We start from the raw sequence: 17,182 nt of genomic DNA on the forward strand, positions 1-17,182 counted from the left end.
CCAGCTGTTTCTCCTCTTCACTTCTACTCTATCATATGATAAAGCTGTTATTACATGCTGTCCCGAGGTGACTGTATTGTAATGCCCATTTCTGCTGGTCTTAAAACAATTTTCCTCATTATGGCAGCACTCTTTATGGAGTTCAAGATATCTAATATCTTAGATATTATAGTTGCTCTTTATAAAAAGCATGTGACTTGTTTCATGGCTCGCTTCATTTAACACAGCAAACTAAATAAAGTAGTAGATAATTGATTGACAAGAGAGAATGAATGTGGATTTGCATGAACACAGTGAAAGTTTACTTGCACTGATGTTTTTTAAGCCAGGTGCCAAGATGTGCTTAGAAGAAGCATGCTTTCTCTGAGTGTTTTAATTTGAAGTAAACAACAATATTAACTTCTTTGGTTAATATGTAACCTTCAATAGAGGCACCGAGTGGTATGCCTAAAATAATGTTTTAAAATTGTATTTGGAGATATTAATAATGCAATGCTATTGCTGAATAGTACAATGTAATGAAAACAGACTGGTTTGGAGAGGACTTTTTTCTTGCCCATTATTTGGTAAATTAATTTATTAAGAAGTCAGGAAAAACACAAACTCATTAGCTGAAATTTCCAAGCTTTGGAGTTTGTATTAAGTATGTAGTTCCTTAGTTTTGCTTCTAACAAAGTGGCCTGATTTCTCAAGGCATCTGATTATATAGAGTCAGGAACAATGAAGAGATTTGCCTTGAATATGGTACTATTGAAGAGGACTCAATATCACTGAAAAAAATGGGCAGATATTTCAGATATTTATGTGCCTAGCTTTAGCTGTGCAACTTCAAAAACACTGACCTAGTTTCTGAAGCTAGTTTTAAGGCAAAGGTGAAGTAAACATTTCAGTACATATTTATACTATTCTGCTTGGGCAGATTAAGACAAAATAAATAATAATTTTTAAAAGCTCCTCTTCTCCAGTCATACAGGTTCCAATTTTCTCAGCATTTAAAAAATAGCATTCAAGGCAATTTTTAAAGCAGTAAAGACTGGCAGGTATTTAGTTTTCTGTGTTGTACTTGGGTCTACTGAAGTTTACAGGTATGGTGTTTCCTCATGTTAACCCTTATTTTTTTATCTAATAGTGAAGTAATATTTTTTTCAATTGTCTCAGTTGCTGTTAGTATGAAGGTGAAAGTATTTTATGACATCTGTATTAGATCAAACAGAAGGAAAAATGGATTATTAATCATATTTCAGCACAGTGCATCTTTCTAACTGCAAGTAATAAAGATTAGGGAACAACACATGAAAATTGAGTAACATCTTTCTGAATTGGATGTGTTTACATTTGTATAGTCCATTACATCTTTAAGAGCCATAGAAGTAAAGAATTACATTAGGAGTGACAGAACTTTGTCATCTTGAAGCCTCTTTTTCCAAGTTGCTGAAAGCATGCAATATTCATTAAAATCCTGTAATTTTAATATATAAGAACTTACATCCATGAAAAGTGTTAGTATAAAGCTATTAAAAATTTTTAGATGGAGTAATATGGTGCCTACTATTGAAAGTGTCACTTTTCTGCCTTGTCATCCACTGTATTATATACAAGTGCAAAAAGAAGTGAGCCTGATTTGTTCTCCTTTGTAGAGCCAGGCCGAGGCCCACTACAAAGGAAGTAAACATGCCAAGAAGGTCAAAGCTCTAGAGGCAACGAAGAACAAGCCCAAAGCTGGTTCTTCCAAGGACAGCGCAAAGGTTAACACGGGCTGCTCCGCCACGCCAGTCGCAGCCAGCATCTCTGACAAATCAGGTCAATGCAAACTTTTTGTTCTATACATCCTTTACTTTCTCCTTTTTTGTGTGTTAGTATGAGAGAGGTTGGTTGTGTGATAGTGATCCATAACTTGTCTACTCTAAACCATTTACTATGCTTGTACAAAATCGATTTGTTTTGATACTCTTAAATTGCTATTGCATGTCTGTGAAATAACTGGTGTTTCTGAATGATATAGTGTATTTTTTTAAAACCTATGAAATTTACTTTTAAAAAGTATGGATGTTCTTTTGGCAGTAGTGGATGGGTGTGGGTGGAGTGTGAATTCTGAGGTTATATATTTAGCTGAAGCATAAGAAAACTTTGTAAGAATTTTTTCCTTTCTGAATAAGACAATCTTGCTCTAAATAGCAAAACAGACCTACAGAAATGTGAGGCCTTGTGGCCTGGGTATTTCCTGATACTCACAGGTCTTTCGTGCTTCAACATCACTTTTTTTCTTCTTTTTTTTAAAATTATTTTACCCTCTAGATGAGTAATCTGAGGAAGGTCAGCAACACTAATAGCAGTAGAATTGCTTGAGTTTCTGTTCTGTCAGTGTTGTATTACTGAATGAAACAGGAGACTTCCATGAACTTGCTGACCGTGTTATTCAAGAGGGGGCGCCTGCTGTGGATTACCCAACTGTCAGTCCAGTAGACTACGGCTGATAAATTTGCTTCTACCTAGGGAGTCATTTATTGTCCTCTTCACCAGAGCTGATCTTGACTCAGGTGCCATGAGGTGAATAACAGTTTTTTGACAAGTGCAAAAAATGACAAAAAAAAAAAAATCCAACTCAAAAAAAGTATCATTGACTATTTGTCATTCTGCTGTTTTTACAGCCATTTCAAAACTATCTGTGGATTCTGAACAATGTCAGTGGGTGCCAAATTTTAGGTTGATTTTCCTAGCAAATCATGTTTTAGTTTTGAGAGATGAGCAGAGTTCAAGTAGCATCTTCAGGAAAACAAGACGTGCTACTATAAAACAGTAGCAGTTTGCCATTGATCTAAATATAAGGTAGGCCATTGAACAGAAAGAGATTTAAAATATTTATTAAATTGTTTGGTATCTGAAATACTGAAAATAGCTTTAAGATAGGTTACTGCTCCAGGTGTGCATGGTGAGAACTCAGACCATAGCCAAAGGAAAATATCAATTAAGACTTTAGAGGACTTAACATGTTAATTCATCTGTGGTAACATAATTTTATAATGCCCTCCCTCTCCAATGCCAAATGTTGAGGTCCAGATAGCAGAAGTTTCATCATCTTTTTCAAACTGCATCTTTTTCTTCCAGAAACCTTCTGGAGCGGTTTCATGTTTCCTTTGCCAGACTATGAGGTCTGAATTGAATTTGTTCTTTTCTTTCCCCTGCAGTGTATCTAAAATCTACATTTAGTTCTTGATAAAATAATACAACCAATCAAAAGGGAAACCTGCTCTTGATAATTTTTTTTATTGCCCTGTTTTGACAGTGTGTTGTTATGCTATTAATTACTCTGCACAAATTAGATTACCATCTGTGTCTTTTGGATTACACCACTGCAACTGTTTCTACATTAGAAATAAATCCCACTGGCAATTTAGTTGAACACTTTCTTCCCATCAGGAGAACAGTGGGATTCTCTGTGGGGAGAGGAGGCTCTTCAGAGCCTCTTACTGCTGTACAGGAGACTGAGGATGGGATGTTTGGGAGGAAAAACCTGAACTTGATGCAAATTTTCAGTATTTGTATGGAAAGCTCATCACAGAGATGGGTAACAGCTTGAAGATCAGAGACTTGGAAGAAACCATAGTTTTGTTCAGCTGCAGTTTCCCTTACAGATATTATTGCCCATCTATTCTTTGACATGTGTTTATCTCCTTAATGTAATGCTTATAAAACTAAACTAAAGCAGTCATTAAGTTGCCATTAGGTAGAGTTTGGGGCTTCTTTGGGTTTTTTTTTTTTGGTTTGTTTGTTTGTTTTGTTTTGTGTGGTTGTTTTTTTTTGCTTTGGAGAAAAAAAATCTACTTATGCCATTTTTTTCTGAATCTTTTAACACAGCTTTCATTCTCTGAGAAATCCAATTGTACTAGATATTAACTTTCTGGGAATATTTTCATTTTCCTTACAAAACTTTCCTTAGTATCTCTAATGCTAAGAATTTCAGTTCATGTGTGTATTTGTGTTCTTTTTTTATCCTGATTTGCAGAGGAAATGAGACTTATGGTCATATCATCTATTCCTATATTTATTCTTTTCTGGCTGTGTCTTCACAATTTTGACTTTATTGCCTAGTGTGCAAAAACAAACAAACAAAAAAGAGATGTAGAGATTTTGATCCCATAAATCCTATAAATAAGTCCTATAAATCCTATAAGTTTGATGAAAACTGGCACCTAGGTAGAAGTCCTAGCTTATGCTCTATCCTGAAAGTTGCTGCCACGTGAGCTCGGTTTTGCTTGACCTCCTGAATGACCAGGGAATTAGTGTTTGGTATGGGACAGTTGAAAGTGTGTATGTGTGCTGTTGATCTGAAAAAAATTGTTTTAGAAGTACAGAAATTAAATGAGATCAAAGAAGAGAATTAAATTCCACCACTTGGGAAGCTGCTGTTTAGCCAATGTACTTTGGAGAGTTCCTGAGAAATGTTCATCAAGTAGTAAATAATTTCTGGTGTCCTTTTCTAGGCTATAGAAGAGTAGAAAGAGAAGCTCAACAGAAAAGACAGTTATAAGTTATTGTGATCTTTTTTTATCTGCTGTAGTTCCACGGGTATTAGTGCAGAAAGGGTAGGGAGCATTACAGTAAACTGATAATCTGCAATTATTCTCTTATGTAGGCCTTACTAATAAAGGGGCACAACAGGCATGAGTAGCACCCCTTCTGATGTGCTGTCACTTTGAATGAGATAATGATGAATGATTTGGAGCTTTCCAGACAGAACAGTTGTTAAATATTGAACGAAAATGTCAGGTTAAGTTTGCTACAGAGCCATGGGTTCTTTGAGTCAGACATAGCATGAAGTCCAAAACACTTACTTGTCAGATGTCACCACTATAGTACTAATAGGAAAAATAATGTCACCGTTAGCTCAGCTAGTGATGAGTCTATCAAAGGCAAAACAGAAATTCATCCAGTCCTTGTTTTTCAAAATGTATGATGCAGTGACCTCTCTACAGCTGTTCCTTTCTGCTTGAGAAATGTGGCTGCTGGTGGAGCTAAAGAAGTTAAACTAATCTTTAAGGTTTTCTGGGATATTTCCAGAAGAACGGGGTCTCTTGTAGGCAAAAGTGGCATCAGCCAAATGGAAAGGCCTGACTGTGGTCTGAGCATGACATTGTGAGAGAGAGTTCTTCCCTGCTATTGTAAATAGTACAGTGTGACTTGGAAATGGCATTTGTAAATTGATCATCAGCAAACATTTAATGATAAAGCCACAGTGCAGGAATGGTGCAGGTGGCTGCACATTAAGTGAATATCAATGGGTTTAACTCAACAAGTTTGCACTCTGTGTTTGTTGTGTGATCCCATTGTCTAAGCTCACAACTCCTTGCTGTTCGGGAAACACACATTTATTGGTACTTATAAACACCACCAACCTGCCCCATTCACTGTGCAGACAGGAAAAAGTCACCACAGATTGTGTGACAAAGTTGTTGCTCTCCTACTGTGTCTGGGCCATCTCTGCTTGTCCTGACTGGTATTTGCAGAGTGGAGGTGGCCATAGGAGATATATCTGTAACCTGTCTCCCACACAGTTTCTCAAACCACACAGGAAAAGTCCAGTAATGGCTATATAACAGTTTTATATGCTAGAAAATCACTACTGTGACCCTGCAAGCTTTTTCATAGCTGCTTTGAGACGTGGTTACAGACCAGCTGTGTTAATAGCACTGGGAGCTGCTCTTGCTGGGGGGGTTGATCCTGGCTGGATGCCGGGTACCCACCAAAACCACTCTACCACTCCCACCCTCAGCTGAGCAGGGGAGAGAAAACACAGCAAAGAGCTCATGAGTCAAGTTCTGTCAAACATAAGGGAAACTTCTGACAGCTTCTCACAAGAGCCACCTCTGTAGCCCTCCCACTACCACAGCCTAGCCATGCAAACTCAGCATAGTGGCAAAGATTCCCTTCCCTCCCAATGGAAGCCCAGGGTTTCCAGGATGCCTGCACAGAATGATAGATATATGTATGGCATTGCTTTAGGAAAGGGCAAGGGTAATAACCAGTACCCAACATAGTTTAGAATATTTGAAGTGTGGTTTAAATATAGATCTAAGAATGCAATAGAAGATGGTGTCTGTGACCCCAGGTCAGCATAGTCTAGATGCTTACAGTGATGAATCTTTCAGGAATGCATATGATAATTACTGGATTGAAATGCCCCTGTTTACTTATCAAGCAAAGAGGAATTCTTTGATCCTACTTCTAAATCAAAATAAATAGTTCAAAATGAAGCATACAAATGATGTGGTATCAACTTCTTTGCATTTTGCTTTGATATGAAAATTGGAAAGTAAATGCGAGTGTTTTAAACTACTCAAGAGTCAAAATCATATTTCAGATTATAAAAAAAAATTTTTGGCCTTTGATGATTCACTGTATGCTCTATTGGCCTCATGCCCATTTGTGAAATGATAGGTATGGGCATTTCAGGTTCAGTTTTCGTAGCAGAAGACTCTGTACTTGGGAATTAGTAGGTAGAGATAAACCCTTTGGATGCTGTATGAAACCCCATTTTGTTCAGCTGGAAGGAATATGGTAATTAGTTGTCCCATTAGGTAGGATTGGCAACTTCAAGCTATATCAGACTTAGAAAAGTTGACCTTGTGGTCTTGTCTGTGGGTCCTAGTTCATCAACAGCTCTCTGTGTAATGCTTTCACAACAAAACTGACTGCTTTTATTCCGAAAGTAGTGTGTAGCATGTTGAATCACGTTTACTCAGGAAGCTTATCATGGGTTGGATTTCTTCAGTCCCCATTGCCAGTGCTGTGTATTCATCAAATACCAATGAGGTGAAATGTCCCAATGGAGGGCTCAGTTTTTATTTTGTGAGTCCACCATCAGGACACTCCCTTACTCTTCTTGCTCTCATTGCTTATGTTAAAAATCTTTCTGCCAGTGCTCAAATTCTAAACCTTTACATATGCAACTCTTTACTTGGACTAATGCAAAAAATGATACCAGATCTCATAGCAAAATCTCTTTTCCCCTTAACATTTATTTCCATTTATCCCCTTGTTTTGCACATTTTAAAGAAATAGCTTGTTTACATAGCTCAAATAAACTGTTTCTTATATGACCCCTTAGAAGCAGCTAGGAGCCAGAGACATATAACCTCCCCAGCTGAACTGTGGTGTATCTGTCCTGAGAAATTCGAGGTTTTTTGTCACTCAGATACCATTATCAGGACCTCAAAGGCACAATGCTTCTAATTATTCTTATATTTCATGTAATGTACCAAAGTCCTCTAGACCTCAAAGCAGGTTGTGACAAAGTTGAATTGAGGGTGGGGCAGGGATAGGGAGAGGCTCTAAGAGAGGAACAGGACAAGGATGTGTTTGGCTTGGTGTCTTCCAGAGTGCATTTAGAGGTTCTGCCTTATGCCCTTCAGAGATGCTGGTGCTTTTGTCTGGCCTCCTTCAAAAGCTACTGATGAGCCTCATCAGTTCTTCACATTTATGCTGAGATAAAGAGTTCTGCTGAAGCCAGATTCCATGTTTTGATTCAGCCATATGAAGATCCTTCTATATTGCCATCTGTAGACACTCTACCCCCAAAACAGAGGTAATAGCACTGTATAGAATTTTCTGCTTGACTACAGTGCTTTTACAATTGATAATAGAAAATATTATTAGTCAATGATCATAAATTCATCAGTTACACTGTTGCAAGTACCGTATGTGTACTTACATCCATGGCACATGCAATGCCTGTATTTCATTTAATAGTTAATAGCTTCTGAGCCTTTTCTGGCAGGTTGTTTCAACAGCACTTTCAGGAAGTTGCAGTTTGGTTTATACTTTTAAGATGAAAGGTGAGCCAAAAGAAAAATTAGCAAGTCAAAGTCTGTGAACAGGAAATCATTATAATAGGTTGGGATCTTTAAGCACTTCCTTCCCTGCCAACCTTACTTTTCATACTTTTCAAAAGTGGATATTCAAACCTCATCTTTCTATGTGTGTCTAAATCTGAATGGAAAACCAGTCATACTGTGTATTTTGCTGTTGATAAGCTCCTGGGAAGTCTTTGGTCTGTCTGTAATGCTAGTGCATTTCAAATTCTGCACCTCAACTGAAAACTGATTATAGGTGCCATTAACTGAGGAACAAGCTCTGCAGCTGACACATGTACATTGATGAGCTGTTGCAATTCTTGTTCAAACTGGAAAAGGCCAAAATTCTCTTCTCTCTCCAGTTTTTGTAGCAATCAGAAATATATGCAACCAGGATTTTCCTTGGAAGGAATGATAAAGTTTTGCTTTTCTTGCAGTAAAATAAGCATAAGCTTTGGATCAAAAATATATTGTAAGATGAATTAAGACTCTTTTGGATGTTCTGCTCTGTGCCTGAGCACTCATGTCCTGTATCATTAAAACGAAATACCTCTAGTAATTCAACTTACTCAAGTTCTAAAAACATGAATTTCAAAGCATTTTTTTACCAGCATTCTTAAAATGATACAAAGCTTTTCTTTCTTTGAGAAGTAGTGATAGGCATTTGGCCCAGCAAAATTGGCTCTACTGGTGTTGCTGGACAACGGAATCAGGGCCAGGGATGCTTCAGCTACTGGGATTTTTTTTAGCTAGATATATTTTGTCATTTAAAGAATCCTTTCACATACATTGAATCTTTCAGCACCTCTTTAATACTGTGAAATCAGGCATCTGTTTTTCTTGTTTGTTCTGTTAATGATCAAATATAGGATTGCCTATTGAATATCCTGAGAGGATGTTTTTAATAGGATGATGTCATAAGGGAATGATAGTAAGGTGAGTATGAAATGACAATATAACTTGCTAAAAAGATACCTGCTGGTTCTGTTGGGTTTTTTAACAACCCTGGGAGGAATAATTTCAATTGTATTTAATACTTTCACAGTAAATATTGAAGCAACATATTCCTAAGGAAATAAGGCAGTTCTTCTGATAACAGATGTGTATTTTTCACTGGTACCAGAGAATAAATAAAGGGATTCTGGTTATTATTCATACAATTGGTTGTTGAGTAAAGTTTTCTCTGTGTTCAGCTGTGTGAAGTTAAAGGCTGTGTTGAAGTTGCAAAATTTAAGTTTTCTCCTTTTCTCTGAGCCCTTGAATGAATTTAGTGACCAAATATAAAAGAATGGGTCAGGAAAAATGCTGCTTCAGTGGTGAAGAGAAAAATCTACTTCATTCCTTATAGCAGAAAAATTATTTATGCAAACATTAGGCTACTCATTATTTCCTTATTACTTGCTTTCAAGGAGAGTGAAAATATTTTAGTGTCAGTTAGACAAGTTATATCTGAAATGCAATTTATTTGTCAGACCTTGAGGGCACGACAGAATGCTCACAGTCCTCAGGCAAGCCTGCTACAGAAGTGGATGAGAATGCACAATTACAGATGTCATTTAACTGAAATGAAGACGAGTGTTTCATAATTAGCTTTAACTGCAGTTCTGCCTGGGCAAGTACTGAGCGAGCAGTTCAGACACAGGCCCATGAGAATGTACTTACAGAGTGTGTCAGTTCCCTTTGATTCTTTTATTTAGATGCCCATAAATTTCATATTAAGTTCTAAAGCACTTCAGCATCTGAGCATAGAGTTTTAAGATTTTTGTTTTGCACAAGCTGCAAGTGAAATATGTTTCTAGTGATATATTTCAGATTCATAAATGGTGGAGCCAATGTTATTTTTACAGCTGAGATGATGAACTGAGACTAAGCAGAAGTGAACTATCTCTGAGTAAAATACTGTATGCTTTTTATAATCTTTGAAAGTTATTTTTCTAAGCATTCTTGCATTATTAAAGTTTAAAAGACAGTGCAATACTATAAGTTTGCATTCCAGGATGTCAGAAATAGATGTAGCAGAATTTGGAGTGGGAGTGTAAAATATTTTCAAAATAATAGATGTCTGGTGCCAGAAAAAGATAAGTTTATAGCTCGCAAAAACATTTGCTTTCACCCATATATTTTGTAATAGCAAATCTTATACTGCATTTCAAGCGTTACTCGCACTGTATTAAAATTTTCCAACTCACAAATTTTCCTATCCCAGCCCAAACAGACTGGCATAGCTCAGAAAAGATGAAAGTAAATATGCTTGGCTATAAAGCAACAGGACTCAGGAAGACTGAGCTTTAAGATCATCTCAGTTTATGGATACTCTTTAAATTAACATTCACACTTGCTATCTGTGTTTTAGATCCTCCTTGTTTTCAGTTGCCAGCACTGTAGTACTATTGATATTTGAGTTTTATGAAAAAACTTCTAGTGATAGTTTTCCCAACTTGTCAACATGTCACTGAGAAATACATAGATATTGGCATTGTACACTAGGAAATCGCTCTGTATTGGTGCTTGTAGACAAGCTGATTTTCTCCAGAAGTAACAGGTCTAAAAATTAGAGGAGGAGGAAGCTGGGAATCGGGATAATCTTTTTTCAAATTAGGCAAAGAGAAGTCTGATACAATGTGCATTCTGTAAAATATCATTAAGATCAGCAGATGACATAGAGGCACAATGCAAATGGCCTTGAGTGTTCAAAGTTTGTTTTCTCTAGAAGTATTGCATACACACTGGCATTTTGACAAGAGTGCAAAATCAAACCTTGTTATTCTGTAGCTTTTGCACTGAGAAACTGCATTGTGTTGAAGTATGAAATAAGAGACTTTTGAAATGCCCTTTTTTGATACATAACAATTTTTCAGTTATTTTACTCTGTTTTATATGTATGTACCAACATATCTTTTTTTCTTCCCCTGCTGGTGAGTGCCTACCGATTTTTCTTGATCTTGTCTTGTAAAACAAGCACTAGCCAGCCAACATAAACCAATTCCCTAAGAATCTCCAAATGTGTAAATAATTGATTAAAAATCATAGGCAATACAGCAGGATCACCGCTGACAATGCAGTAATTAAAGAAGCAGGAACTTTCAGCTCAGGAAGGAGTAAGTACAAATAGGTACAGGATTTTGCAAGGCAAGGTTTTACACTTGCAGAGCTTCATGTACTTCTGAATATTTTCTAATTCTCATCAGTCCACTTTCAGAAAAATTAAATCCAACCAAAATTGCAGGAGCAAATCTTTTTTAACTTTATTCAGATCAGCAGAATTATTTTCATACTCTGAAGAAAATGCAGGTTCCCTTGTAAGAGGCATCCTTTGGTATGCCAAATCAGAAATAAAGTATCTAAGAAATTGTCAGCATCACTGCTGTAACACAGCCATGGAAGTGATACTTCTGAAGTAAAAAAAGAAATTTGGGTTCAGCCTATTGAAGAGTAGCGATGCAGTTAATCAAATAATCATTCTAGCTACCAAGTTCACCTAATATTGTACAGCCATCCAGACATTTCCTGATGTAGCTTCAGTATCTTGAGAAAATATGTTGTAGCTTATTTGAGGACACATTTGCGTTTGAGAGGAAAAGCTTTATATTTATAACTTCCATTTTTTCCTCATCTTTGTATAGAGACAAAATTTGTTCTCTTCAGCGTGTGTCAGACTGATTTATTTCATTATGTAAAATTTAACTCTTTTTCATACCTGCCTGAAGTACAAGAAAACACATTTTACAAAAATGAAAAGCAACCAAAGGGTTAATAGATACACTGTGCTGTCTGATTTGCATGTAGGTTTGCAGTGGAATTTTTCTAGAACAGAGCCCTACGGGTTTTTCAGCCTCATTTCTCAGTAGACTGCACAACTGGTGAGAAAGTAGGTATTTTGTCTGACAGCCATTAGAGTCTCATTATTCAGCAAATGTGCAGATAGAACAAAACTTATTTTGGAATACCTTATCCAAGTTTGCTAACTCCATCTTAATGAGTGTGAAGAAATAATCTAATGCTCTTTGTTGTTTGTTTTGTTGGGTGGGTCTGTGAGTGGTGCTGAGATGCAGGAACAGAGTACTTACAAATCTGTAAAGGTTGTGACCTCTAGTAACTTAATTGCCATCCTGCTATTGTCTTTACAGCATATATTACTCTAAGTGTTCATCTTTTCCATCATAAGAACAACAATTTGTTGTGTGTTTGTGTGTACTTTATTCCTCTATAGATAGCACTGTGAACCAGAAGAAAAAGCTTTCTGTGAAGAGCAGTGTTTTGAAACCTGCTTTTCTTATCGGAGCTATTGTCTGACTTTCTATTCAATAACTTTTCTGCTAATATGCTGAAAGAGGCCCTTCTTTTCATCCTGGTAATTCAGTCACTTCTGATCTGCTCCCTTCAAATCTTATTTCAGGCCAAGGAGATGTACAGCAGCTCTTGTTTCTAATATAATTATTTGTGGGTGTTCTTGTTCTATCCCCAGGACTCTGTTCCAGGGTAGATCCTAATGTTTGGTTAGGCAGTCCTACAAGTAAGTACAGTGTGACTAAATCAGTTTTCCCCACCTTGATTTTATTTTGTTGTAGTTTCTTAACATCTCCCTTAATTACATTCAGCCAAGCTTCTTATCTCTTTGACTGTGATCTCTCAAATGGTTTTCGGTTTAAATGCTGCAAATTTTATTACAATATTTCTGAGGTGTTGATTTTTCTCTCTCCAGATTTATGTCCTTCACTTTCAAAGCTCTTCATACTTTTGTATGTCTCGTAATACACTTTCAAATGTTGTCTTGCACCTACCACACAAAGCCATTTGAAACCAGCTTCTGATACGGTTTCCTGCTTTGCCTGAAACTATTTGTAAAGAATTCCCTGCAATCAGCTGCTAAACTTACTTCTTTCATTCTCACCTTTACAAATTTCTCTTTTGCTGTGATGCACTGAAAAACAGGAAAATGCTTGTGAGCAGTTTGACTGCCACAATGGTGCCTGTGTCAGTGACTGGTGTCGTGTCTCTCTGTGGTTTCATACCTGTCTGCAGGGGTCATCTCTGCCTTTAAACTGAGCATTTGGTCTGGGGAACAACTTCTTCTGTGTGCAGATAGCTTGGAACAGAGAGGTTAACTAGTAACTGTGTGGTGGTTTGACCAGGAAGGAGTGGGAATTCTGGGAAGCTGTGGTCAAACCAATGAAGGTTTTGGGTTTGAGACTGGCACCCGGTGTAGCCAGTGGGGTTTGGACACACCTCCGAGAATACACAGGAGTTAAAAAGCAGGGCACTGCCCTTGGCACGCTCTCTCTTGGGACGTCGCAGCGCAGAGGTCAGATCTCTTCCCCCGTCCAGCCTCTGCTGCTGGGCGGGGGGAGGGGCAGCCATGCGGTAGGCCCGGGGCCTGGACAGAGATGGGAGGTGAGGGGCCTTCAAGGATGGAAGGGTGGAGGAGCCCCAAGAGACATCGGGCAGCCATTCCCCCCCCCCCGGAGGGAGAGAGAGGAGAGCCGGCATCTGAATGTGATAGCAGCCAGCCCGGAAGGAGAAAGGGGGGGAGAAGAGTGCAGCCTGGCCGGCGGAGCAGCAGCACCTGTGGGAGTACCAGCATTCTGAGATAGACAGAGACTGAAAACTTTTAACCCTTTCTTTCATGATTGGGGCCTTGCAAAAATGCTAATCCTCCTCGAAGCTGAATAAGAAGGGAGATAAGAGATGAGATGAGACAAGGACCTGGCCCGAAGAACGTGGAGATGATTGAATGGGGAGAGATGATTTGGAGTGGCCTTTTGGCTGGACTTTTCTTGTGGCCATGGACTCAGTTGTTCCTGTGACACAGACTGCATTTAGGGGGAAGCAGTGGCTCAAAACCAGGAGGGTTCTTCGTGAGGACCCCCCGGCCCCAGGGGGTTGGAAAAATATGGGGGGGACAGATGTCCCAAAGCAGAGACTGTGCCTTTTTGGAGTGAGACATGGCATCCTTGAAAGACAACCCTAAAAGCAGCTCTGGTCCATGCCGTCAGTGGTGAGAGCACTGGGCATGGAAGGAAGATGTCACAAGCGGCAAAAGGACTTTTTCCGGGCGGTGCCGAAGTGACAGGGAAGCACACGAGGTTTCAGTGTGTTTCCAGGGGAAGCCTATGGAACAAGAAGGACTCCTTTCCTCTTCATGAACTGCAGTTTGAGTATACTAAAGTGTGGGGCCAAGGCTGGGCAGTTGATGATTTGGGAGAATGTATCGGATTGGGAAAGTCAGGTAGTGGGGAGGGGGAAAAGTGGTTTTTGTAAGGTTTTCAATTTTTTTTTCTTTTCCTTATAGTCTTTCCCTATTTTCCTGTAGTTTAAGTAATAAAGTGTTCTTTGTGTTTAAGTTGGAGCCTGTTTTGCTTATTCCTGGTCACATCTCACAGCAGACACCAGGGTGAAGGCATTTTCATGGGGGGCACTGGCTCTGTGCCAGGCTAAAACTATGACAAACTGTTAAGTAACTTTTCGAGTAACTCGCCTATCTTTAGCATTGTCAGTGGGCATATTTTGTAAAGTGTGGGAAAAAATGTAATTAAATTTTTCACTTTTTAGATTTATTTCGCATGTGCCAAGCATTTAGCATGTCAAATTTAAACTGACAATTTTGGTTTTCAACAGACAAATTTTTACATTTTGTTTATGGATGCTAATAGAGTCTCACTGATAAACTTTTCAGCAAAATTTCTTGGATTGTTTGCTAGTGAAATTAATGCAACCTATTTTACCTTTACTATGCAGTTGTTCAGGGCAAGAATATTTAATACTCTGACAATCTCATGGAGTTCCTTTTTCCATTCTGTAATCACTTTATGCTACAAAAGTTGTTTAATGCAGCCCAATATTCACAGACATATATGGAGCTGTTGAAACTACAGGGAGAACCTGATAATCTGCTTCACTCAGTTCAGCTCTACCAGTATGGGAGATATGTTTGCTTTTCCTCAGACTCTCTCTTAGTCTCCAAAATCAACACTTCAAACTAATAGCAGCTCCCTGTAGGACAACTGATGTGGACTCAAGATCATCACAAGACAATCTTTATCCCAAAAATAAAATATTAACATTTACTTTCAGAAACCACTTTGGATTTTAGTTTCCATAGGAAGTGACCTAGTTAGAAATCAGTTGAAAATGTACAGGATCACCAAGCAGTCCTTTTTTAAAAAGGTTGTTCTTTCAGCAGTGATGTGGTATTGTTATTATTATATTATCATCTTATTATTATAAGGCACCTTATAAGGCCTTATCTTATTATCATAAGGCTCCACCATAAACAAGGCTGACTGACCCAAAGGCTTTGCCCCTAACTGTGCATCAGTTGTGCTCATGGGTTGTATGGCCCTGATAACCATGCAGTGATTAATTTACACAGGAAAAAAATGATGTGACTGGTTTAGACTGGAAATTGCACTGGGTATTGCGTGGCTCTTTCCTTCATGTTTTTCAAGAAGAAAAGACACATATATTTTTACTATTTTTTTACCTTTGCAATGGAGAATAACTAACATTTTACTGCCAAAAGTAATTTTTCCATTATGATCTCTTCTAACTTGGTAATGTGCACTATTGTGCAAGCAGGTAAAAGAAATATAAAATCAGATTTCTATACCTAGGATGGCAAATGAGTGAAGCTCACAAAAGAGCTCCAGTGCAGGGTTGTAGAGCAGCAGTGGCCGCTTTGCAGTGGCTGTGCTGCCCTTTTGCTGTCAGCACTTTGTGCACAGCTGCTGCTCAGTGCGTGGAGCTGGGGGAAGCAGTGAAGGATGTGGCAAAGGGAAGGTGTGAAGCTGAAGCTGGGCAGTGGGTGGCTGTGAGCACGGTGTGATCCCTTCCCAGTGCAGAGCCAGCTGCATCACAGCCAGTGCTGGGCAGTGTTCTTAGTTCCAGGATCCTTCCCTCTCTGTGTGCCCAGCCTTCAGCACAGAATGTGCGCAATAGTTCCAGTTTCTGGTGGAGAAGAGAAGCAGGCAAGTGCAAAGTAATACTTTTTTATTACATGAAGACACACACAAAATATGTATTTTCAGTAACTGGAATATTGTTCTGTTACTGTTACAGCAAGAGCAAATTTATTTATTACATACAGCAGAAAATTTTTCAGTTTGAAAACCTGACAATTTTGTAAGGGTTGTTGGGATCATAGCAGAACTTCATATCTGAAAGCTTTTAGCACATGTATTGGGAAGGGTTCTTGCAAGTGTATCACATACCATCAGTACCTTGGATATTTTAATTTTAACTGCTGTTTGAACAATCTTCTGTGGAACAGAACTTGATTGTAGAGATGTTTTATGTATCATCAGTGATAAAAACTGGGCAGATAAGCATGTTGTGGGGTGTAAGTAGCATTAAATATTTTGATACTGGAAATCTTTATCAGATTTCTACATCTATATAGAAGTTTTAAATTCACATTTGTTTTAGTTTTATCAAGAATATAAATTCTGAATTAAGGATCTGAATATTAAGTTACTTTTTTGTTGTTATTGTTGAAAATAGCATTTATGATTTGTTTATGAAGTCCAAATGAAACTTTTTTCTAATGTCCACCAAAGCATCACTGACTCAAAAAAAAAAAAAAAAAAGCCAATAATGGGGAGGACCTCTTCTCTACACCACAGCAACGGCAGTGAGAGTGGCATGACCTGCCAAGGTCAGTGAGTCACTTCAGGTGTAGAAGTGAAGCAGTAGAACCTGTGGGTTTGACTTTGTGAGGTGTTGCCCTGCAGTGTCCTGGCTTTGGTACTCAAAATGAGGCAATACTGATCAGATTACTGAGTCTTGAATTTTAACATGGTGCTGACACAAGCGTGAGTCAAACAAGCAGAAATATGTGAAAACAACTTCAAAGCAGAATTAAAATAATGCAATGGATGAGAAAAGCATTAATATTACCTAGCCCAAAGCAATGCTTAATTAGCTTGCTTTAGTTATTTTCCCTGGGCTTTGTTTCAAAATAAATCCAGGCTTCAGTAAGAACCTGAATCATCAATTTACTTTTCTGGAATTTAAGAGAAGAATTTAAGACACATGAAATACGGCTTTTCTGCATGGAAAAGGAACATAGGTAAATAGTAGTAATTAGTTTTGAAATTAACTTCTTGCACTTGAGTTTTGGTGTGAGTGTTTCAGCCTGACCCTGATGCAGGTTGAATCACAGCTACTGCCTTCAGGCAATAGGCTGGTACTGCCCTGGTCTCATGCTAAGCTGTGCAGCAGAAACTGGTGTGCCCATGGTCCAGGCAGGATGGACTCACTCCTGCACTCCTTTGGGCTCTGCCTGGCTCTATTGGTCGTGAGCCAGGTGGAGTTTAGAGCAAATCTGAGCCTATCTC

At 38.3% G+C, this 17,182-nt stretch overlaps 1 protein-coding gene across 12 annotated transcripts in view; it reads left to right on the top strand.

The window, feature by feature from the left end:
• The window catches only part of ZNF385B (zinc finger protein 385B), a 151,558-nt gene that overhangs the window by 124,795 nt on the left and 9,581 nt on the right, over positions 1–17,182 (top strand). For all 12 annotated transcript variants that reach the window (XM_074548367.1, XM_026791676.2, XM_026791679.2 and 9 more), the window contains one exon: positions 1,638–1,800. In XM_074548367.1, the coding sequence (XP_074404468.1) occupies positions 1,638–1,800 (163 nt within the window). The remainder of the gene's footprint in view (positions 1–1,637; positions 1,801–17,182) is intronic.

This window comes from Zonotrichia albicollis, chromosome 10 (genome assembly GCF_047830755.1).
Source record: "Zonotrichia albicollis isolate bZonAlb1 chromosome 10, bZonAlb1.hap1, whole genome shotgun sequence".
Classification (NCBI taxonomy): Eukaryota; Metazoa; Chordata; class Aves; order Passeriformes; family Passerellidae; genus Zonotrichia; species Zonotrichia albicollis.